Raw genomic sequence first — 23456 nt, forward strand, 5'->3', positions numbered from 1 at the left:
TTGTTTTATCACAAAACCGGATAGCAACCTCTGTCCAGTGAAGTCCACAAAGCATATTGCATGTACAGTAACAGACAGTTACATGACCTATAGCATGGTCAAGCAAGTTAAGCTTTCCGACATTTTAGGACCACTAAACAACTATATTGAGTTAAAACCGCTGCAAGTCGCAAAGAAAGCATCATCAAATCACCTCAACCAAAAGATACCAAAAACAATTCAGTCCAAAAAACATAAGCTAAATATGATGTGGCTGTCTATGTTTCTGATTTCTGTGTGCGTGTGCGTGCGTTTTAGACGCAAAGTAGAAAAACATGTTGACTCACCCTAATTGTAGAGAAACGCCAATGCCGAAACGGTCTATCACTCTGTCATACAGCACACACTTTTATTTTTTGTTGTCCTAGGCTACCTGGATAAAATGCTTGCTCGCTAGCCTAACTTCCATTCATCGGCAACGTTAGCTAGTTAACATTAGCCTTTTACCTCTAGCTACATATTGAACTTCCATCCTCTCAGGCCAGGGGCACAACAAAGTATGAATTAATGGTTGGATCAGAATCGCCATTACAATCATTGGCCAGTACGGAGAATTAAGTAAAGCCACAAGTCAAAAATCCCTATCTTCATCCATGGCTAATTTAGGAAAGGGTAAATTTTAGCTAGCTGGCTAGCTAGCCATCTGAGGACAACAACACAACGAGATGAAACATTTCAGGTTTTGCTGTCAATGACATATGCCCTCAATGGGATTTGTTAGGAGTGAAGCCAATTCCAACCTAGCTTCACTTGACACTTTTTTCTGTGTGCCAGGACCATTCACAGTTGAGCGCGCTCAGTTTAGCTCAATGCTGATTTGCACATTTTTTATACTTTTTTTGTCATGGGAGGCCAGATTCTCACTGGCTTCCCTTGCCTTCAATACTATGGGCGGCAACAATGTCATACTCGTTTGGACCAGACAGCATCAGATAGATGGCCAACACATAGATAGACAGAGGGGCACTGTGAAACAGAGAGGAAAGATAAATTATAAAACATTTTGGTCAATTTTTTGGGGATGCCTGGATTCCCCAAAATACACACCACTGACTGTCAGGAATACACACCACTGACTGCCAGGTCTCTGACCTCCACCATATAGGCTTTCTCAAAATCAGTTTGTTGATCTTCAAATATGGAGTTTCGCTGAGCAACTATCTTAATTTACTTGGGTTACGGCCGGTACGTATTTCCAAAAAAGGTCAAAATAAAAATGTACAAGCAACCAAAAAAACGCCTCTTCGGCGCCTCCAGTGTATTGAGCTGTTGTAAACTTCAGACCTGTGCGTGGAAGTAATGAGTGATTTATATTGGAGGTGCAGAATAGGCATTTTTTCGGTTTCTTGTACATTTTTATTTAGACCTTTTCTCTTTTCTGGAAGTACATACCGGCCAGCCTTAATGGGAGTAAATTAAAATAGTTGCTCAGCGAAACTTGGTGATCAACAAAATTACTCTGACATTATAACGCATGCAGAGCTGGTGAATGGGAGTTTGAATTGGCGCTTTCTGGGCATTAAACATATATATAACACACAGGTACTGGTTCAGGGCCAGCTAGCTCTAGGCTAAGGTTGGTGCTAACCCACTAGAATGTGCAAGTGTGAACACTCGCTTAGCCCTGGCTAAATCTCCCTTAGCTCAGGGCTAAGGAGGCTCTTAGCCCTGGGCTAAGGTGCAGTGTGAATGCACGTAAAGTGCATTTCCCTCACATGTTGTGTCCTTTAATCACAGTGTCTTGTTTTGAGTCTTGTTTGTTGACTATATCAATTTAATTAATCAAGTGCACCCTGTAGATTAGGCTTTGGGAGTTTAAAAAATACATATTCTGGTGAAATAATGTTATTTACCTAAGCAAAGTGTTGACTGATGCAAATCATTTAATTGGACACCTCATGCGTGAAATTAATATTTTAGAGACTGATTTGGGGTTATTTAAGGTTTTGAAAAACTGTGGTCAACAAAGAGGCGGTTCTATCAACAACAGCTCCCTCTTCATTATGCAAAGTAGTCTGCCTGCTGATGAAGTGGCGGTCTCTCCGACCACCACAGACAAAGGTTAATTTGGTATTTAAAAAGAGAGCCGAACATCATTGATTTGACTGGCGTGGTCAATTAAATAATGATGGAAGTGAAAAGGAGATTGGGTCACAGTGGCGAGTTTAGCATGTAAATCTTGGTGGGGCAAACTCAAACTATTTTTTTTTAGATACATGCCAGCAAGGTCACTACACAACACTAAACCATACATTAATTGCACTATAATGGTGACAAAAAGTGCCACAAACTGTTAGGGCCAACATAAAGCTGTCGTAACAGCAGAGCTTTCTTTCAGCACAATGAAGTGAATCCTTACCACCGTTACCCTGGCTATCAGCGGAGCCTTGTCTGGCAGCCAAACAGTTCATTCAGACTCATTTACTGCCTTTAAATAAAACCTAGCTGACATGGCTGACTTGCTTAAATAAATGGTGTTTCTACTGACAATTGAGATGTACAAACTATAAGGGAACGACAAACTGATAAGAGGCAATCCATAATTTTGATGAGTGATCTAGGACGGAGGTAGTCAATATACAGTTGAAGTCACCTTAGCCAAATAGATTTAAACTCAGTTTTTCACAATTCCTGATATTTAATCCTAGTAAAAATTGCTCCCAAGGATGAACCAGAATTGTGGAGGTCTACAATTTTTTTTCTGAGGTCTTGGCTGATTTCTTTTGATTTTCCAATGATGTCAAGCAAAGAGGCACTGAGTTTGAAGGTAGACCTTGAAATACATCCACAGATACATCTCCAATTGACTCAAATTATGTTAATTAGCCTATCAGAAGCTTCTAAAGCCATGACATCATTTTCTGGAATTTTCCAAGCTGTTTAAAGGCACACTTAGTCGACTGTATGTAAACTTCTTACCCACTGGAATAGTGATACAGTGAATTATAAGTGATATAATCTGTCTGTAAACAATTGTTGGAAAAATTACTTGTGTCATGCTCAAAGTAGATGTCCTAACTGACTTGCCAAAACTAGTTTGTTAACAAGAAATGTGTGGAGTGGTTCAAAAATGAGTTTTAATGACTTCAACCTAAGTGTATGTAAACTTCCGACTTCAACTGTATATATATACTGTACATTTGAAGGTGTATGTAAACTATATATATATTTAGGTAAACAGGTGGGTTGCCACTGGTCACATAAGGAATACCGAGAAGGCGAAAAACAGTGTGAGTGATCCTCAATTGCATTTTGTGTCTTTTTGTCACAGTGAGAGGGACGCACTGTTAGCAATGATCACACAGACGCCACTGTCATTACAGTGAAGCTGACTAAGACACACACACACACACACACATACACATAAAGACACACTCTATATACACACACAACCCCCCACCCCCTTTCACACAGACAGATAGATGTGTTTGTTGTCTCCTTTGCCAGTCCTGTCTTTGACTTTGTCTGCTCGACTGTCGCCCAATCTTAGGCCCTCCAGCGAGACAAGGCATTAAAGAGCTTAGCGGGCTACAAACGATGGACGATAAACTAATGACGGTGGAATGAGAAGCAACAGGCAGGTGCTGGCGAGGAATATAAATGAGTTGAGTTCTGAGAGAAGGAAGTATACTGACGCTGTTTATTTCTCTCTCATTTGAGTTGCCTCCGAGTTTATTTTCAATCTCCAGAGTGTGATTAAAAGTTGCTTCAAATTCAGAGCTGTGATAATCTCCCTCTCATAAACAGCTGCTGTGTTTGTGAATTCTGCCCATTAGCTCAGTGAAACACAGAAGCCATGATAGATTTATTTGTATTTTTTATTGATCCGTTATTTTACCAGGTAAGTTGACTGAGAACACGTTCACAGCAACGACCTGGGGAATGGTTACAGGGGAGAGGAGGAGGATGAATGAGCCATAATAATATCCCCTTCTGTAATGGAGTTCGGGGAGACTGATGTTGCTGTAGCAGGTAACATCCACACATCCTTTCTGGGTGGCACTCCATCTATTCCCAATGGGCTGGGGGATGATTGGGTTACTGAGATGAGGCTAGAGGGGAATACACAACAGTCTTCCTGTTTGTTAGAAAGGAAGCAATCTGAAGACAACGTGTGTGAAAAACTGGGGTGAACATAACATTGAAAAAAATAAATGTAGAGCTGAGCAAGAGAGGATAAATATAACCTGGTTCCAGAATCCAGATCTGTTGGTGCTGTCATTCCAACCCCAGCGTGACAATGACCTTGTTTACAAGACATCACAGACAGATCTGGAACCAGTCTAGGATCAATAGGCTTGTAGTCATAAACAATTATGATAGGCCCTCTCTATTGTTTTTCAATCAATTCATATTTGGGAAAGATTAAAGGCTTACAACTCTGACACTATGACATTTGGTTAATTATTTCCCAATTACCCTAGCTATTCAGCTGGAGGCCTCTCACCCAAACTATTTCCCTCACATACACACCTGAATTATAATCTTATGTGGCACTTTCTCCCAAACCACAACATATTTCCATGTGCCATGTACGTGTCATGTAGAACCCCGTAGCCATTCTGAGGCCTAAGAATGTTCATTGACTTGGGGATGTTTGCTTCGACCTGAACTCCCCCTGCAGAAAACACCATTATTTCCAATCATACTGCTGTTACCTCCCAGTAGCGCATTTGTTTTCCCACGTCATCGTTGTATTCATTGTGTGACCCAAACTCGCATTCTTAAAATAATTGACCACACCAGTCAAATCAATGATGTTCTGCTCTCTGTTGAAATGCCAAATTAACCGTAGCCTGTGGGGTCCGGAGAGCCGCAACTTTATCAACAGGCAGACTACTTTGCATAATGAAGAGGGAGCTGTTGTTGATAGAACCGCCCGCGCCTCCTTGTTGACCACTTGATCAGAATGGATGACGTGAAGTGTTTTTTAAACCTCAAATTACCCCTAACCAGTCTCTAAAATATGCACTAACCGCATGAGGTGTCAAATGAAATGATTTGCATCAGTCAACACTATGCTTGGGTAAATAACAATATGTTCCCAGAATGTGTATTTTTTAAACCCAAAAAACCTCATCTACAGGGTGCACTTGATTAATTGGATTGATATTATCAACAAACAAGACTCAGAACAAGACAACATGTAACACACTTACTAGACTTGCACTTGTGTGAATAAACACACAATAACAATGTAATAACCGCCTGTTACATTGTATAGGCCTATAGGCCAATGCACTGTCTCAGTTGCACTGCGGCTTCAATACTATCCAATCCAATGGGGGCGGGTAGTTTCATTCATTTCCTTTTCACCCCATAATGACCCCTCATTCTTCTCCACGGACTGGACGCTAGGGAAGCAACAAGCTTGATTGAATCACATAGCCTATGCTACAATAAGGAGACGGCTATTTGTCCGTTTATCCTCAGAAGCAAGCCGTGCATTTGGTGAGTGAGGTAACTAAAGCTGCTTTCCTAAATTGAGATGCATGCTAAAAATATAAGCAATTTCGTGAACTCTGTCTGCTACACGCAGCTCAATGCAGGTGCATCCAGTTTGCGGTGTTTTGTTAGGGAAGCCTTCTCAGTATCCATGGCCTCCAAATGTAGCAACACGTTTTGGGAAATGAATAATGAAATCATATTTTTTATGTTTTGAAAATATTGTCTAGTGCGTAGGCACCGGTTTCCTTATTCGGTTATGTAGACAGTCAGAACGTTAAAAGTGAGTCTGCAAACCAACGTCCAGCCTATTCCACTGATCAGCGAGCGAAATGGACGCTAGGTAGATAGACAAACGTGATGATCTATGGCAATTTAGATTTTCATATTGACGGTGGCGATCCCTTCTCTGATATGAAGCTTATCAAGCACTCATCTCTTAATGGATTTTTTTATGCGGGGGGAAATCGATTTCGCGGATCCTGCCTGCCTTCTGGTCGTACATAGATTGCCGCAAGTGCCCGTAAACATACTTCCATCACATATGTTCACACAGGGTGGGTAGCCTACATGTGATTGCATGTACCATGTTATCGTGGATATAATATTACAGGCTACTTGTCGCTGGCCGGCTGACCTGGCTGGTTGCATAGGTAGCCTACTTGTGAAACATTCTGTCCAAAGCATATTCTAGAATGTTCTGTTTTTGTTTCTTGTCTGTCCCATAAAAGTTACACAGTAACTGATTTGTTAGTCCGAGGACAAAACTTTCAGCTCGTTTGTTTTCAACCAGTGAACGACATACCGGTAGCCTGCAAGTCACATTTCACAGCTTGTGCGCTTTGATAATGCATGTTCAGACAGTTCAACCAATTCCCTGTGTACTGGAACTCCCTATAGCCCAAAGCCACTGGTTTGAAGGAACAGTACACACAAAACACCCATTGTGCTGAATAACGTTTGAGCCAGCAACTTCACAAAGAACTCCCCTAGAATAGAATAGAATAGAATAGGACAAGAGCATGAGTATAGAATACAAACAGTAGAATATAAATGTAATAGATTCGATTCACTGTATTTTCCCCAAGAGTAGAATAGAATGAATACAGAAAATAGTATAATATATAAAACAAACATTGTAAAATAGAATAGAATAATGAAATAATTTTTCCCAAGGGAGCTTTAGGTGTTGCAACAGTAGCCTATAAACACATACCAGCACAGTTAAAGATACAGATACCAAGAAAACAACACAGTTTTGATGCAGTTTAGGGTTTAGTTCTATTCCAGCTGATTGACAAAGCCATATTTGCAGATGTGTTACTGCAATGTTTATAGTTGGGCTGTAATGGCATGAACTAAACTTCTCCTAGGCATCAATGTGGCTAATCTATAATTAGCAGCTTGCCATATTTTCTTATGGGAGGATGGACACACACACACACACACACGCACGCACGCACGCACGCACGCACGCACGCACGCACGCACACACACACACACACACACACACACACACACACACACACACACACACACACACACACACACATACAGTGTTATTAGCTTGAGCTAGAACTGAGAGAAGTCTTGAAAGCCTTGCAGTGGCATTCGTTGCTGTCTGTTGATTGGCAGATCAATGTGGCAGGCTTAAGTGCTTACTACCATCACCTTTTATTTAAAGTGCTGCAAGTGTGTGCTTAATGAATGATTTATGTATTTCTACTCAAGTCCACTTGTGTGAATTATTTATTTACCTATTGCTGTTATTGGATATGTGTGGTCAGCAGCATCTAGAAGTACTGACACACTTACACAGTGTGTGGCAGTGACTAGAACCATTCTATGCAATGCTTTGGACATAAACCTTAATGAAATTAGTTGATTAAAAGGCCATAACTATACTATAAAGACAGTCTTACAGGAATAGTTGACTCTTGTTAGTTGGCCAGTCCTATGATTGACAGGTCTGAGAAATGAAGAAGTGGATAGTCATGTCATATTAGATTAAGCTGTCCAGTGATACTGTCATGGTGATGTGTCAATCAAAGGCCTTCAGAGGCTAGGCAGCATCTTTCTCCCTCTATTTAATTGGAATGTGCGTGTGTGTATGTGTGTGTGTGGGTGGGTGTGGGTGTGTGTGTGCATGTGTGTGTGTGTGCGTGTGTGTGTGCGTGTGTGTGTGTGCATGCCTCCACAAATACCTTTGTTTTGGTGGCCTGGCTTCTGTTATAACACCCAACGCGTCTTCACAGGGTGTTCACTGAGTGTGAGGATAATCAATGTCCCTTGTCTGGTGTGCTACAAGGCTATAGTTGCTAGTTATCGTGCAGAAGGGAGGAAGTAACCAACAGCAGTTTGACTGACTGCTGGTGAATCTGAGATTTGGGTTATTGTTTCTACTGATGTCATGCCTTGTGTGATGTGTTATTGTTCTCAAAATGTCCCCACATTTTATGTTTTAATTTGCATTAGAATTACCGGTTTGCATTTTGTATGTTGTTAGACCGTTTTTCAGCCATTTGAAATGCTATGTGAATTGTCAAGTACTCAGAACTCCTGGTTAGATTTTTTGTACCCTGTTTTTGGAATATTCTTCAATCTTTGGAGAATCTTGTGAGAACAGAAAGTCTGTGAGAACTGCTGGTTGGGGTTTCTACCCTGTTTTCAACCCTCTTAACTGTTATAAGAACAGTCAAGTACTTCAGATTCAGAACTGCCAGTTTAAGTTTTGTACACTGTCTGTCCAGAGCTGTGGAGGGGAGATGTCGGCCATGTACAAAGACGACCAGGATGACTGGATGACCGTCTGCCTCAAATACCTCCTCTTCGTCTTTAACGTCCTCTTCTGGGTGAGTAGCACTAGCAAGCTACCCTGGATCTGTTTGTGCTGCATTAGCCAACAACCATGGGAGTTGGTCATAGGAGTTTGCTATACATGACAAACAGATCTGGGATCAGGCTATAGCAAATTAGCAAGCCCTCCTGTTTGTCTTCAACTTTCTCTTCTGGGTGAGTAGCAATCTAGCCTGGTAAGATGGCCTGGTAAACTGGTCTGGTAAGCTAGCTCGGTAAGCTAACCCGGTAAGATCTTTTTGTGTTGGGAAAGACCAAGTGAGTTGGCTTTACAGCACAAAACAGATCTGGGATCAGGCTGTATTAAACCTCTAGTACACAGAAATAATACTTTTCTTCCAGTGACAGGTTCATAGTTGATTTATTTAAGAGGGGAATCAGGGAGAGAGTGAATTGGGTTAACGTTCGCGATGGCATGCATAGGGAGGAGTGATATTTGACAGGTTTTCCATCAAAGGAAGCTAGTTAGACTTCTTGTGTGACTTCTTGTGTTGCTCTTTCTTAGCCAAGAGAGAGAGAGAATCAGAGAGAGAGTTACGGTGAGGAAAGAGAGGGGAATAGTTACAGAGTGAGGAAAAAGAGACACAGAGGGAGAGAAAAAACATGACAGAGAAATGGAGTGGGGGATTACATTTAAGGAGCGCTAAGAAATGGACTTGGCCCAGTGTACTCTAATATTTATGGCCTGTCGGTGTTGGACCGAGGAGCTGTGGATCAAACCTGGTCCCTGGCAGCTGCTGTACGTTTACTGTTTAATAATACAGTTAACTATTAAAGCTTTGTTCTGCTGGGCCTGAAAACAGTTGTTCTCTGTCTACAGAGTAAGGGATCAGATTCAAACAGGTTCTCTTTTATATCTCTCGCTTTACATTTCACACTAACCTAACGACTTCCCTTCAAACCCCAAATTGCATAACAGTAATACCTCCCACTTTCCCCAACGGCCACAGCCTCAGCCTGCCTGTTACTCTATATTGTAACCCTGCACCCAAAGATACCACATACTAATACTCCAGAGTTGCCCATTCCTTTAAACGGTCACTTTTTCCCCTGGCATGGTGTTTTAGCACTATAGATGTCAGATCTGAATTTGAGCCAGTTTGCTACAGCAGGAAAATAATACAATAATCCTGCAGCAACAGGAAATGTGAGTTATTATGTGAATAATAATTAATGGACATTTTATAGGGGTTGATACATTTTCCAGTGGAAATTACAAACGTCAGAAGCCTTTTTAAACCTAAAATACGCTACAAGTTTGACATTTCCTGTTCTGCAAAAGGGTGATCAAATTTAAATCCTACATCTGTAGCAGCAGTGTTTGTTGTTTGGGAGTAGGGGCTTGGCGTGTAGAGGAGGAGGAAAGGGATGGGAGGCTGAATAGGAGCGACTCTCCCTGGGATTTCCTGCACGTCCGGGTGTGACATAGATGACAGAGATGGGGAAAACTGATTAAGGGCATCGCCACGTCACCCCTCTGATGTGGCCACCATTGTTTAAGGAAACAAATCACTCCACTCTGGCTCTGTTTGGCTCTCTCTCCTTTTTTGTCAATCTGCTCTCTTCCTCTCTCTCTTTCTCTCTTTCTTTCTCTCACTGTTTTTGTGTATATCCCCTTCCTCTCTGACTCACTTTATTGACACTGCGTTCTCTCTCTCTGTCATCCTCTTTGTTTTTCTATCTCTCTTTCTCCCTCTCTTTGTCTTTGTTTGTCTCCCCTTTCCCTCGCTGACTCACTTGTGGATACGCCAACACTCTCCCCCCTCCTCATTCTCTCTCCCCCTCACACCCCTCCTCACACCCCTACCCTCTCTCCTTCTCAATTCAATTTCATTCAATTAAATTGGCATGAAACATTTAAAGCCAAAACAAACATATGGGAACACATGACATCAACCTGTCTGTCTCCTCAGGTTGGTGGAGCAGCGGTGATGGGCGTGGGCATCTGGACCCTGATAGACAAGAGTGACTACCTGAGCCTGCTGGCCTCCAGCACCTTCGCCGTGTCCGCCTACATCCTCATCCTGGCCGGGGCCCTGGTCATGGTCACGGGCTTCCTGGGCTGCTGCGCCGTCATCAGGGAGCAGAGGAGCTGCCTGTCCACGGTGAGGGAGCCCTCCCTGGGCAGGGTGACTACTCTTGGCCCCAGGCTTTCTGGATGTCTGGAAGGCCCCTGGGTCTTCTGAATGTTTATGTTGATTAAAGGGATAGTTTGCACACATTACAACATTAGTTAGATACATTATATTGAAAGTAGTGTATGGCTCATAGATAACTTTCAGGGTAAGATACTAACTAATGCTGTAGTTTGTGTGAGATATCTCTTTAATGGCAGTGTTGGTGTTTGCATAAGAAAGGGACTGGTTATATACTGTAGCTACAGGTGACTAGTGAAATGAGAGCACACAATGAAACAAGGAGAATGGAGCTATCTGCACTCTGTTCTCCTTAAGGGAATATTCATTTAGAACATCCGTTTAGCTTGTTCCAATTCAAACTCACCTTGGTTGCACTCATCACTTTTGGGTACATTGTATACTTTCCTTTACCCCAGATACCGGTTTCCTTTGAAACGTCCCTGTACCTGATGCTCCTTCCCTGCACCCCTGCTCTCACATCTCCACTTGTGTCTTTCTCTTGTGTGTATGCGTGTGTGTGTGTGCGCATGTGTATCTGTGTGTGTGTGTGTGTGTACACGCTGGGAGCTGACAAATGAGCTGACAATACTGTCCTCATTGTTTTAAAGATAAAGGCCAGGCAGGAGAGGAGCAGGCCGGAGGTGAGCCACTAACTCTGCTACTGCAGCAGGATTGGTGTGTTGGCGTATCAACAAGTGAGTCAGAGAGGGAAAGGGGAGACAAACAAAGACAAAGAGAGGGGGAAAGAGAGATAGAAAAACAAAGAGGAGGATAACAGAGAGAGAGAACGCAGTTTCAATAAAGTGCTGGAGGCCAGGCATTAGTAGTCATACATGAAACTGATGTAGGGAGGAGAGGGGGCTTTGGGTGGTGGAAGCCAGTGGTCCCGTGTGGCTCAGTTGGTAGAGCATGGCGCTTGCAATGCCAGGGTTGTGGGTTCAATTCCCACGGGGGGACTAGGGTTCAATTCCCACAGGGGGACCAGGATGAATATATATGAACTTTCCAATTTGCAAGTCGCTCTGGATAAGAGCGTCTGCTAAATGACTTAAATGTATAAAGTACTTTAGTAAAAATACTTTAAAGTACTACTTAATATAAGGAATTTGAAATTATTTATACTTTTACTTTTGATACTTAAGTACATTTGATCAATTACATTTACTTTTGATACTTAAGGATGTTTAAAACCAAATATTTTTTGACTTTTACTCAAGTAGTATTTTACTGGGTGTCTTTCACTTTTACTTGAGTCATTTTCTATTAAGGTATCTTTACTTTTACCCAAGTATGACAATTGATTATTTTTACCACCACTGGTGGAGGGTGTGTTTTGGTTGTGGGGTTAGTGTGAGTGTGTGTTTAAAGGAGAGGCTTGAGTGAAGAGTTGGTGTTCATCAGATCACTATGGCTGTGGGGTTGTATGAAAGAGAGATGTGTCTACGTGTGTGTGTGTTTGTGTAGAATACAATATAATGCAATATTACTGCCACAATGGCTGTTAGGAATTAGCTTTAGTGTGGTGTGTAATAATACACCTCCCACCTGCCTCCATCTGCCATAACCAATATTCTGGCATAACCACACACACAATGTGTTTGTTGATGATGTGTGTGTGCTTGTGCGTGTGACTATGCGGGTGCACGTGTGTGTGTAGTGTCATGACGTGGCCCTCTTTGGGTATAGCGAATGCCTACCCCCCCTCTCCCTCTTACACCCAGGTTCTGTTATATCAGGTCGTAAATTCCTAGAGGAGACTCTCCTCATGGCCAGGCAGTATAGTCAGAGAGAGTTTCACAGTAGAACAAAGGAACTTCTTCTACATCACAGAACTTGAGAACTGAACAATATCCTTGTTTTGGAGAATGTGGAAACGGTCGGTGAAGAATCCAGCTACGACCAGTCCATTTCGTTTTATGATTGTGACCTCAGGAAAGACAATACAGCCACACTACCATAACTCTGTTTATACAGGAGCCTCCGTTCTGAGGCTTGCATCTAATTATTGTATAAGATGAATGAGTAAAGATTAAACTATTTGTGAAATTGGATAATGTGATTTTAAACCTTTAATGTGAGAGAGAATTGTATTTCTGTTTAAAGTTTCACTAAGTCATTGGCCCGCCCCCATGAGCACAGACATCAATCTGGCGTCATGGGACAGCTTTTCCACAGTTCCGAATAAAACCCCCACCTGGAGAAATCCTCTTTAGACCAGGCCTACCTCGGTCAGCTGAGGGAACTAAGGTTTGAGTAGAGACCATGTCTACCTCGGTCAGCTGAGGGAGCTAAGGGTTGAGTAGAGACCAGAAAAACCTCAGGACAAGCTAAGGTTGTAATGGTTGCTGAATTCTTAACCATACCACGTGGTTAAACTCTGAGACTATCTGTACCGACAGAATAAGAGCAAATCTTCGATACTAATTAGTAGTCTGCAGCTAGGAATTATGTACCATTGAATGTGAAGACCGACAACCGCCGAAACATCTATTCTATAAGAACATTTCTAAATGTAACTCTGAAGTATCCATTCTAACGGCGACTCCAGGGACGCAAAGAGATGTTCAGATGAACTTTGCAACAGAAAGACGGACGATTCCAACAGAGATCATGATGACACACTGAGCATAAATATATATATTGATTGCAATTATTCCCGAACGAGTGAGTGTTCGTGTGCAAAGGATTAGAATTTCAATTATTATAATTATCAACTGTGTAGTGTCTTATGTCTTTCGCGCCCTTCTCAGTCCCTTTGTCTACCAAGCCGCCATACCGGTTTAGCCCACTAGGGCACATCCCTATAATGTCCTTGTAACCATATCTACTTTGTTTGTTTGTTATGCATTTCTGTGATTATTTAGTTAGTAAATACATGATTAAGACAATTGATGTATGGATGATTCATAGTGAAGGCTGGGTTTGTGCAGATAACCAACAACTTACGATGTTTGGAATGAGACTAACGTGAGGTAAAGAATGATTCATTAATTAGAAGACTAATTGCTCAGATATTAAAATATCTGAAAAGTTATATTGGAAAAATTATAACTTTGTAATCTGAAAATGTTCCTTGGTGCCCTGACTTCCTAGTTAATTACACTTACATGATTATTTTAATCATGTAATAATAATTACAGTGAATTGATTTGATGAAATAACAGTCTCAATTTAATGATGCCAAAGACACAACAGTAGCCTGCAAGGTTAAGAGGGAATGGCTGCTTTAACTCTGTTATAGACTATGGTCTCCTAAATGAAGGCTCCCCTGAAGCTCTGTGTGTGTGTGTGTGTGTGTGTGTGTGTGTGTGTGTGTGTGTGTGTGTGTGTGTGTGTGTGTGTGTGTGTGTGTGTGTGTGTGTGTGTGTGTGTGTGTGTGTGTGTGTGTGTGTGTGTGTGTGTGATAAACAATGGTTTTGGCATAGCTTTGTTTTTCCTCACCTCCACACGTCACATCAGCGCCAGGCTGGGAATGAGCATCTGTCTCCCGGTGATGGCCTTGAGCACCACGCTGCACGCCAAACGCTTTGTGTCCCGCCTCTACGACAGGTGTGCCTTATTAGCCCTGGTGTGTGTGTGTGTATGTGTGGGAATGTGTGTTTGTTGCTTCATTTCGTTTTTGGATGATTAATTGTGTGTGTATTTAGTGTTTGTGTGTGTTTGTGTGTGTGTGTGTGTGTGAATGTGCATGAATGTGCGTGTGTGTGTAGCTCTCTAAAAAGCTCAACCACCAGTCTTGTTAGTCCATTGTTGCTTTGTGTGTGTGTGTGTGTGTGTGCGTGCGTGTGTGTGCGTGCGTGTGTGTGTGGTGTGTGTGTGTGTGTGGGCGTGTGGTTGTGTGTGTGGTTGTGTGTGTGTGTGGTTGTGTGCGTGGACGAAACATACTCACCATTTACATACTCTGCTGTTAAATCCAAACAGTGTTATGTCACAATGATACAGAAGAAGATTTTACACAGCAGATAATGGTTGGTTGGAACCGCCTACCCCCCAACCACCCCCATTTCTCATTGATAAAATACACAATCTTCCAGACTAATTGGCTAATAAGGTGCTAATTAGGCCACTGAGACTTGTGTGATGTCCTCTCTTCTCCAGTAGCATGCTAATGATGGTTTCATTTTAACAAAGTGTTTTTCTATTCATGTTGCATTCTGTGGTAACGATGTCTATGAAACATCCACAGTAGATTCATTTATAGCACTTTAGTTATATCACCCCGTAACATAGACTTTATAAGCATTGCTCCTTTTAGGAATGTGTTGGATGGACATTGGTGGTACAATGCATAATAACACTTGATTCATTCATAATGGCTGATGATCCATATGAGTGAATATAAATGTATGTATGCCTCCAGTGCATCATATAGAACTCATTATTGAAAGGCAGTTTAAATCCCATGAGTTATTAGTATTATTATTCATTATCCAGAAGTGACTCAAAGAAAGTCTTACCTGTATTTTGTCTCCCGTGAAGCCTGGGTTTCAGCTGTATATCAACATAATCATACAATAGCTAATCCTTGGATCAAAGTTTATGATTCTGTCAATATTGCTGTTGTTTTCTGGTGTTATTGTTGCTCCACTGAACTAAGTACTGAATGTACTGGTTTGGAGATGTTATGTTTTTTCACTGAGTACATGTTGCAGGGTTTTTTACTATTAGTTTCGAGGTGTTGCAGGGTTTTTTACTATTAGTTTGGAGGTGTTGCAGGGTTTTTTACTATTAGTTTAGAGGTGTTGCAGGGTTTTTTACTTTTAGTTTAGAGGTGTTGCAGGGTTTTTTACTATTAGTTTGGAGGTGTTGCAGGGTTTTTTACTTTTAGTTTAGAGGTGTTGCAGGGTTTTTTACTATTAGTTTGGAGGTGTTGCAGGGTTTTTTACTTTTAGTTTCGAGGTGTTGCAGGGTTTTTTACTTTTAGTTTCGAGGTGTTGCAGGGTTTTTTACTATTAGTTTCGAGGTGTTGCAGGGTTTTTTACTATTAGTTTAGAGGTGTTGCAGGGTTTTTTACTATTAGTTTGGAGGTGTTGCACGTTTTTTGACTTTTAGTTTAGAGGTGTTGCAGGGTTTTTTACTATTAGTTTGGAGGTGTTGCAGGGTTTTTTACTTTTAGTTTAGAGGTGTTGCAGGGTTTTTTACTTTTAGTTTAGAGGTGTTGCAGGGTTTTTTACTATTAGTTTGGAGGTGTTGCAGGGTTTTTTACTTTTAGTTTAGAGGTGTTGCAGGGTTTTTTACTATTAGGTTAGAGGTGATGTAGGGTTTTTTACTATTAGTTTGGAGGTGTTGCAGGGTTTTTTACTATTAGGTTAGAGGTGATGTAGGGTTTTTTACTATTAGTTTAGAGGTGTTGCAGGGTTTTTTACTATTAGTTTGGAGGTGTTGCAGGGTTTTTTACTATTAGTTTAGAGGTGTTGCAGGGTTTTTTACTATTAGTTTAGAGGTGTTGCAGGGTTTTTTACTATTAGTTTAGAGGTGTTGCAGGGTTTTTTACTTTTAGTTTGGAGGTGTTGCAGGGTTTTTTACTATTAGTTTAGAGGTGTTGCAGGGTTTTTTACTATTAGTTTAGAGGTGTTTCAGCTTTTTTTTTACTGAGTACTGGTTTGGAGGTGTTGCAGGGTTTTTTACTATTAGTTTGGAGGTGTTGCAGGGTTTTTTACTATTAGTTTAGAGGTGTTGCAGGGTTTTTTACTATTAGTTTAGAGGTGTTGCAGGTTTTTTTTACTATTAGTTTAGAGGTGTTGCAGGTTTTTTTTACTATTAGTTTAGAGGTGTTGCAGGTTTTTTTTTACTGAGGACTGGTTTCGAGGTGTTGCAGTTTTTTTTTACTGAGGACTGGTGTGGAGGTGTTGCAGGGTTTTTTTACTGAGGACTGGTTTGGAGGTGTTGCAGTTTTTTTTTACTGAGGACTGGTTTGGAGGTGTTGCAGGTTTTTTTTACTGAGGACTGGTTTCGAGGTGTTGCGGGATTTTTTACTGAGTACTGGTTTGGAGGTGTTGCAGGTTTTTTTTACTGAGGACTGGTTTAGAGGTGTTGCAGGGTTTTTTACTCAGGACTGGTTTGGAGGTGTTGCAGGTTTTTTTTTTTACTGAGTACTGGTTTGGAGGTGTTGCAGTTTTTTTTTACTGAGGACTGGTTTAGAGGTGTTGCAGGTTTTTTTTACTCAGGACTGGTTTGGAGGTGTTGCAGGGTTTTTTACTGAGGACTGGTGTGGAGGTGTTGCGTTTTTTTTTACTGAGGACTGGTGTGGAGGTGTTGCAGTTTTTTTTACTGAGGACTGGTTTGGAGATGTTGCAGGTTTTTTTTACTGAGGACTGGTGTGGAGGTGTTGCAGGTTTTTTTACTGAGGACTGGTGTGGAGGTGTTGCAGTTTTTTTTTACTGAGGACTGGTTTGGAGATGTTGCAGGGTTTTTTTACTGAGGACTGGTGTGGAGGTGTTGCAATTCTTTTTTACTGAGGACTGGTTTGGAGATGTTGCAGGGTTTTTTACTTTTAGTTTAGAGGTGTTGCAGGGTTTTTTACTATTAGGTTAGAGGTGATGTAGGGTTTTTTACTATTAGTTTGGAGGTGTTGCAGGGTTTTTTACTATTAGGTTAGAGGTGATGTAGGGTTTTTTACTATTAGTTTAGAGGTGTTGCAGGGTTTTTTACTATTAGTTTGGAGGTGTTGCAGGGTTTTTTACTATTAGTTTAGAGGTGTTGCAGGGTTTTTTACTATTAGTTTAGAGGTGTTGCAGGGTTTTTTACTATTAGTTTAGAGGTGTTGCAGGGTTTTTTACTTTTAGTTTGGAGGTGTTGCAGGGTTTTTTACTATTAGTTTAGAGGTGTTGCAGGGTTTTTTACTATTAGTTTAGAGGTGTTGCAGGTTTTTTTTACTATTAGTTTAGAGGTGTTGCAGGTTTTTTTTACTATTAGTTTAGAGGTGTTGCAGGTTTTTTTTACTATTAGTTTAGAGGTGTTGCAGTTTTTTTTTACTGAGGACTGGTGTGGAGGTGTTTCAGGGTTTTTTTACTGAGGACTGGTTTGGAGGTGTTGCAGTTTTTTTTTACTGAGGACTGGTTTGGAGGTGTTGCAGGTTTTTTTTTACTGAGGACTGGTTTCGAGGTGTTGCGGGATTTTTTACTGAGTACTGGTTTGGAGGTGTTGCAGTTTTTTTTACTGAGGACTGGTTTAGAGGTGTTGCAGGGTTTTTTACTCAGGACTGGTTTGGAGGTGTTGCAGGTTTTTTTTTTTACTGAGTACTGGTTTGGAGGTGTTGCAGGTTTTTTTTACTGAGGACTGGTTTAGAGGTGTTGCAGGTTTTTTTTACTCAGGACTGGTTTGGAGGTGTTGCAGGGTTTTTTACTGAGGACTGGTGTGGAGGTGTTGCGTTTTTTTTTACTGAGGACTGGTGTGGAGGTGTTGCAGTTTTTTTTACTGAGGACTGGTTTGGAGATGTTGCAGGTTTTTTTTACTGAGGACTGGTGTGGAGGTGTTGCAGGTTTTTTTACTGAGGACTGGTGTGGAGGTGTTGCAGTTTTTTTTTACTGAGGACTGGTTTGGAGATGTTGCAGGGTTTTTTTACTGAGGACTGGTGTGGAGGTGTTGCAATTTTTTTTTACTGAGGACTGGTTTGGAGATGTTGCAGGGTTTTTTACTGAGGACTGGTGTGGAGGTGTTGCAGGGTTTTTTACTGAGGACTGGTGTGGAGGTGTTGCAGGGTTTTTTACTGAGGACTGGTGTGAAGGTGTTGCGGGGTTTGTGGTGTTCTGTTCATTGTTGTTCCCTCAGGAGATAGAGGCGTTTATGTCTCTCTTAGTTTTCAGTACCTTTAGCTGTCTGCGGCGGAAATCAAAACCTCTCTCTCGCTTTTCTTTCTCTCTCTCTCTCTCTCTCTCTCTCTCTCTCTCTCTCTCTCTCTCTCTCTCTCTCTCTCTCTCTCTCTCAAATATTCAATGTATCCCCCTCCCTCTACACTCTGTTCGCGCCCTATTCCCCCCTCTCTTTCTCTGCTACGAGGAATATGACAGACATCTCACACCCCTAATTCATTTCTCCTCATTCTGCACAGTCTGTCATATTCCTCTCTATTCCTCTGGTCTTTTTTCACTCTCTCTGTCAGCTTTGGGAATGCGGGTGCGTGACAATACAAAGACACTTGATGGAATGTTTTATATCTGCATTGTCACAATAACTGAGTGACTTTTGGTAGGAGTGTAAGAGTGAGTGTTGGTAAAGATGTTAAGTGAGACTGTTCTAAAGAGAGACATGCAGTTAATGCTGCATTTTGTCTTATATCCAAGAGAGAGTTTTGCCTGTAAGTGTTGAACTGAACTGTGTTAAGACTGATATCTCTCTCTGTCTCTCTGTTTCTCCAGTATTTCTGCTGTCTGTTATTGATCTTTCTCATAGAGCTGGTGGCAGGAGTCCTGGCCTACGTGTATTACCAGAGGGTGAGTGACTACTTCTCCATCTTCATCTTTTATCCTCTTGTGTAACCATCCCTCCCTTCCTCCCTCTCCCCCCTGTATTTGTTTTCTTTTTAAATACTGATCTATTCATTGAGTCTGGAGTCCAGTTCTGGGACTATCTCCATTGCATTTGAGTAGCCATGTGTGTGTGTGTGCATGCTTACCTGGTGTGTGTATGATACCTGTGTAAAGACCATGTATCTGGAGCCCTGATCTCCAGACAGAGCTCAACCCTGAGCCCTGATCTCCAGACTGACCTCAACCCTGAGCCCTGATCTCCAGACAGAGCTCAACCCTGAGCCCTGATCTCCAGACAGAGCTCAACCCTGAACCCTGATCTCCAGACAGAGCTCAACCCTGAGCCCTGATCTCCAGACTGACCTCAACCCTGAACCCTGATCTCCAGACAGAGCTCAACCCTGAACCCTGATCTCCAGACAGAGCTCAACCCTGAACCCTGATCTCCAGACAGAGCTCAACCCTGAGCCCTGATCTCCAGACAGAGCTCAACCCTGAGCCCTGATCTCCAGACAGAGCTCAACCCTGAACCCTGATCTCCAGACAGAGCTCAACCCTGAGCCCTGATCTCCAGACTGACCTCAACCGTGAACCTTGATCTTCAGACAGACCTCAACCCTGAACCCTGATCTCCAGACAGACCTCAACACTGAGCACTGATCTCCAGATTGACCTCAACCTTGAACTCTGATCTCCAGACAGACCTCAACCCTGAACCCTGATCTCCAGACAGACCTCAACCCTGAACCCTGATCTCCAGACTGACCTCAACCCTGAACCCTGATCTCCAGACAGACCTCAACCCTGAACCCTGATCTCCAGACAGACCTCAACCCTGAACCCTGATCTCCAGACTGACCTCAACCCTGAACCCTAAGATCATCCTAATCTCACACATCTGTCTGTCTTTCAGTATAATCAGAAATGAATGGTTGACTCAATATTCTGGTGAGGGGAGATCTTATTCACTGGAGTTGAGTTTCAGATAAATCTGAACATAAAGTCTCACACAAGCAAGGCAACCCCACTTTGCTCTCCTCTTTCACGCTAACTGAGGTCTCTCTCTCTCTCTCTCTCTCTCTCTCTCTCTCTCTCTCTCTCTCTCTCTCTCTCTCTCTCTCTCTCTCTCTCTCTCTCTCTCTCCCTCCCTCCCTCCCTCCCTCCCTCCCTCCCTCCCTCCCTCCCTCCCTCCCTCCCTCCCCTAGCTCAGTGAGGAGCTGAAGCAGCACCTGAATGAGACCATGACAGAGAACTACGCCCAGCCAGGGAAAGAGGCCATCACCCTGGCCGTGGACAGACTACAGCAGGACGTAAGGACTCAATCTCCCATTAGCCTTTGCTTCGTTTTTCTTGAAGGGACAGGAGCGCCAGTGGTAAAGCTGTTTCACATTAGTTATGGTACATAGTTGTTACACTCAACTGTTAAAGCTTCTGTGGGACACACACACACACACACACACACACACACACACACACACACACACACACACACACACACACACACACACACACACACACACACACACACACACACACACACACACACACACACACACACATCCCTGTTCACCTTGAAGCATGTGAGGTTCAATGTTAATCATATGCGAGGTCACGTCCACTATATGGGTATGATACAGTATGATGCAAGATGTCAATGCAGTCTGTAATACGTAGTTATGACTACTTGGTTTACAAATGTTTTTTGTGATGTGATTTTCTGCCTCTTCATTATTTTGTTGATTGATTTGAATTAGATGTGATGGTTTTCAGACATCAACTAAGTATAGCTAATGATAAACACAATTCCACTCTTCTCCTTCTATTGGTCAGTTCAAGTGCTGTGGCAGCAACAACTCGTTTGATTGGCTGCATAGTGTGTACATGACCTCGGCTGTGTCGGAGGGCAGGGTGGTCCCGGACAGCTGCTGTAAGACCATCACCTCCCTCTGTGGACGCAGAGACCACCCCTCCAACATCTACAAGACTGAGGTGGGTGGGACCATTGGAAAAGCAGCATTCAACAGCAAATATGTGCCAAATGTGTTACAGCAGACTTTAGGGTGTCATAACTGGACTTCTCCACAGTAAATATGTGTTACAGCAGACTTTAGGGTGTCATAACTGGACTTCTCCACAGTAAATATGTGTTACAGCAGACTTTAGGGTGTCATAACTGGACTTCTCCACAGTAAATATGTGTTACAGCAGACTTTAGGGTGTCATAACTGGACTTCTCCACAGTAAATATGTGTTACAGCAGACTTTAGGGTGTCATAACTGGACTTCTCCACAGTAAATATGTGTTACAGCAGACTTTAGGGTGTCATAACTGGACTTCTCCACAGTAAATATGTGTTACAGCAGACTTTAGGGTGTCATAACTGGACTTCTCCACAGTAAATATGTGTTACAGCAGACTTTAGGGTGTCATAACTGGACTTCTCCACAGTAAATATGTGTTACAGCAGACTTTAGGGTGTCATAACTGGACTTCTCCACAGTAAATATGTGTTACAGCAGACTTTAGGGTGTCATAACTGGACTTCTCCACAGTAAATATGTGTTACAGCAGACTTTAGGGTGTCATAACTGGACTTCTCCACAGTAAATATGTGTTACAGCAGACTTTAGGGTGTCATAACTGGACTTCTCCACAGTAAATATGTGTTACAGCAGACTTTAGGGTGTCATAACTGGACTTCTCCACAGTAAATATGTGTTACAGCAGACTTTAGGGTGTCATAACTGGACTTCTCCACAGTAAATATGTGTTACAGCAGACTTTAGGGTGTCATAACTGGACTTCTCCACAGTAAATATGTGTTACAGCAGACTTTAGGGTGTCATAACTGGACTTCTCCACAGTAAATATGTGTTACAGCAGACTTTAGGGTGTCATAACTGGACTTCTCCACAGTGAAAATGTGTTACAGCAGACTTTAGGGTGTCATAACTGGACTTCTCCACAGTAAATATATGTTATGTTGTCATTCTATTTCATAGCGATGACAGCAGAGCCCAGCACTGTCAGTGGAATGGAACGGTCCATCATGATTTCAGATCTAACCATTTGTTCATATTTAATGGATCAATACAATTCAAGTTGGATCCTAAAATATTCCTTCAAATAAATATTTCAAAAAATATAAATGGATCTCGACATGGAACAATTGATCAATATTTCAGGACCAGAAGGTTGTATTGAGCATCACATGATTTCTGAAATGGGGACAGGCAGATGATATGTCCCTCAGAGCTACACTGTCTCCTTTCTTATTCTGTCTATGAATCTGAAACAGTCAAATACTCTGGTTTGGAAAGTCACTTTTGCCAACAACTCTTCTCTACTTGACAGGCTTTCTTATCAGTAAGGGCTGATAGCGTAAGCGCTCTGAGAATATTTAATACAATATTTGAGATGCTCCTTTCGCTTTTATCTGTGACAAGCAGGAGAAGTCTGTGCTTGTTTCTCTCTTCCACACACACACACACACACACACACACACACACACACACACACACACACACACACACACACACACACACACACACACACACACACACACACACACACACGTCTCGCTCCTTGGTTCCCGCTATCGTCACTCCACTTGTCCGTGTTACTGCAGTTCAGAGGAGTGAAACTTTGATAAAATCTCTTTATAATTAAACAAAGTTTATATGGGTGGAACTGCAATATTTACTGTGCATTTAGGGAGTCAGCTGTGGTTGACAGCTCTCCACACACTCGGAAAACACTTGGGTTGAAAATGTGCTCGTCAATGAGTTTTCACTTCCACAGGAAGCTGAGATGTTTTTGAAAATGTCCTCAGAACTGTGACTCACAACATGGCTTGAAACAACCTACTCAGTCAAAGCTCTTTGCTAAAACAGTATGACACGGAGGTGACTGCAAATGGATGTTTACGTGCACTTCATCCAGCCATGGCTCCTCAATACCCCCTCTACCCACATCTGAGTGACGTGTGTGTGTCTGTGTGTGTGTCTGTGTGTGTGTCTGTGTGTGTGTGTGTGTGTGTGTGTGTGTGTGTGTGTGTGTGTGTGTGTGTGTGTGTGTGTGTGTGTGTGTGTGTGTGTGTGTGTGTGTGTGTGTGTGCGTGTGTGCGCGCGTGGTCAGAGAAAGAGCCTCCTGAGAGAGGCCTAATGCATCCCACTGTTCTCTCTACTTCTCTCAGTCTGCCTGTTAGCAGTTGATGTTACTCTTCAATAACACAGACCCCAAAGCAAATCAGGGAAATCAGACAAATAGGTTTATTCAAAAAGGAAAAATCATAGATGTTATGCTGAGAGGTAGATGTTCATTATTCCCTGTCCTCAGTGATTCTTTCCACAGAACAAAGGGACAGGATGTAATTTATAACCCAACCCTAGCCTGGGGTTGACCAATTAGAATTCCTTGCAAATAAACTGGGCCAATGGCCAAATAACAAGTCTCCTATTTCAGGCTCAATGTATTGACAAATTCCTCCCATGTCTCTGACCATTGATC

At 42.2% G+C, this 23456-nt stretch overlaps 1 protein-coding gene across 3 annotated transcripts in view; it reads left to right on the forward strand.

The window, feature by feature from the left end:
- Positions 1-5339: 5339 nt before the first annotated feature.
- LOC129846458 (tetraspanin-11-like) overlaps positions 5340-23456 on the forward strand; it is a 28219-nt gene continuing 10102 nt past the window's right edge. Inside the window, exons 1-6 of one of the 3 annotated variants that reach the window (XM_055914391.1) lie at positions 5340-5499; positions 8235-8336; positions 10254-10445; positions 18836-18910; positions 20152-20256; positions 20777-20935. In XM_055914391.1, coding sequence (XP_055770366.1) covers positions 8250-8336; positions 10254-10445; positions 18836-18910; positions 20152-20256; positions 20777-20935 — 618 coding nt within the window. In that variant the 5' untranslated portion in view covers positions 5340-5499; positions 8235-8249. The remainder of the gene's footprint in view (positions 5500-8234; positions 8337-10253; positions 10446-18835; positions 18911-20151; positions 20257-20776; positions 20936-23456) is intronic. The other 2 variants (XM_055914390.1, XM_055914392.1) reach the window with 2 other exon arrangements.

The sequence above is a fragment of the Salvelinus fontinalis genome, unplaced genomic scaffold, assembly GCF_029448725.1.
Source record: "Salvelinus fontinalis isolate EN_2023a unplaced genomic scaffold, ASM2944872v1 scaffold_0553, whole genome shotgun sequence".
Lineage (NCBI taxonomy): Eukaryota > Metazoa > Chordata > Actinopteri > Salmoniformes > Salmonidae > Salvelinus > Salvelinus fontinalis.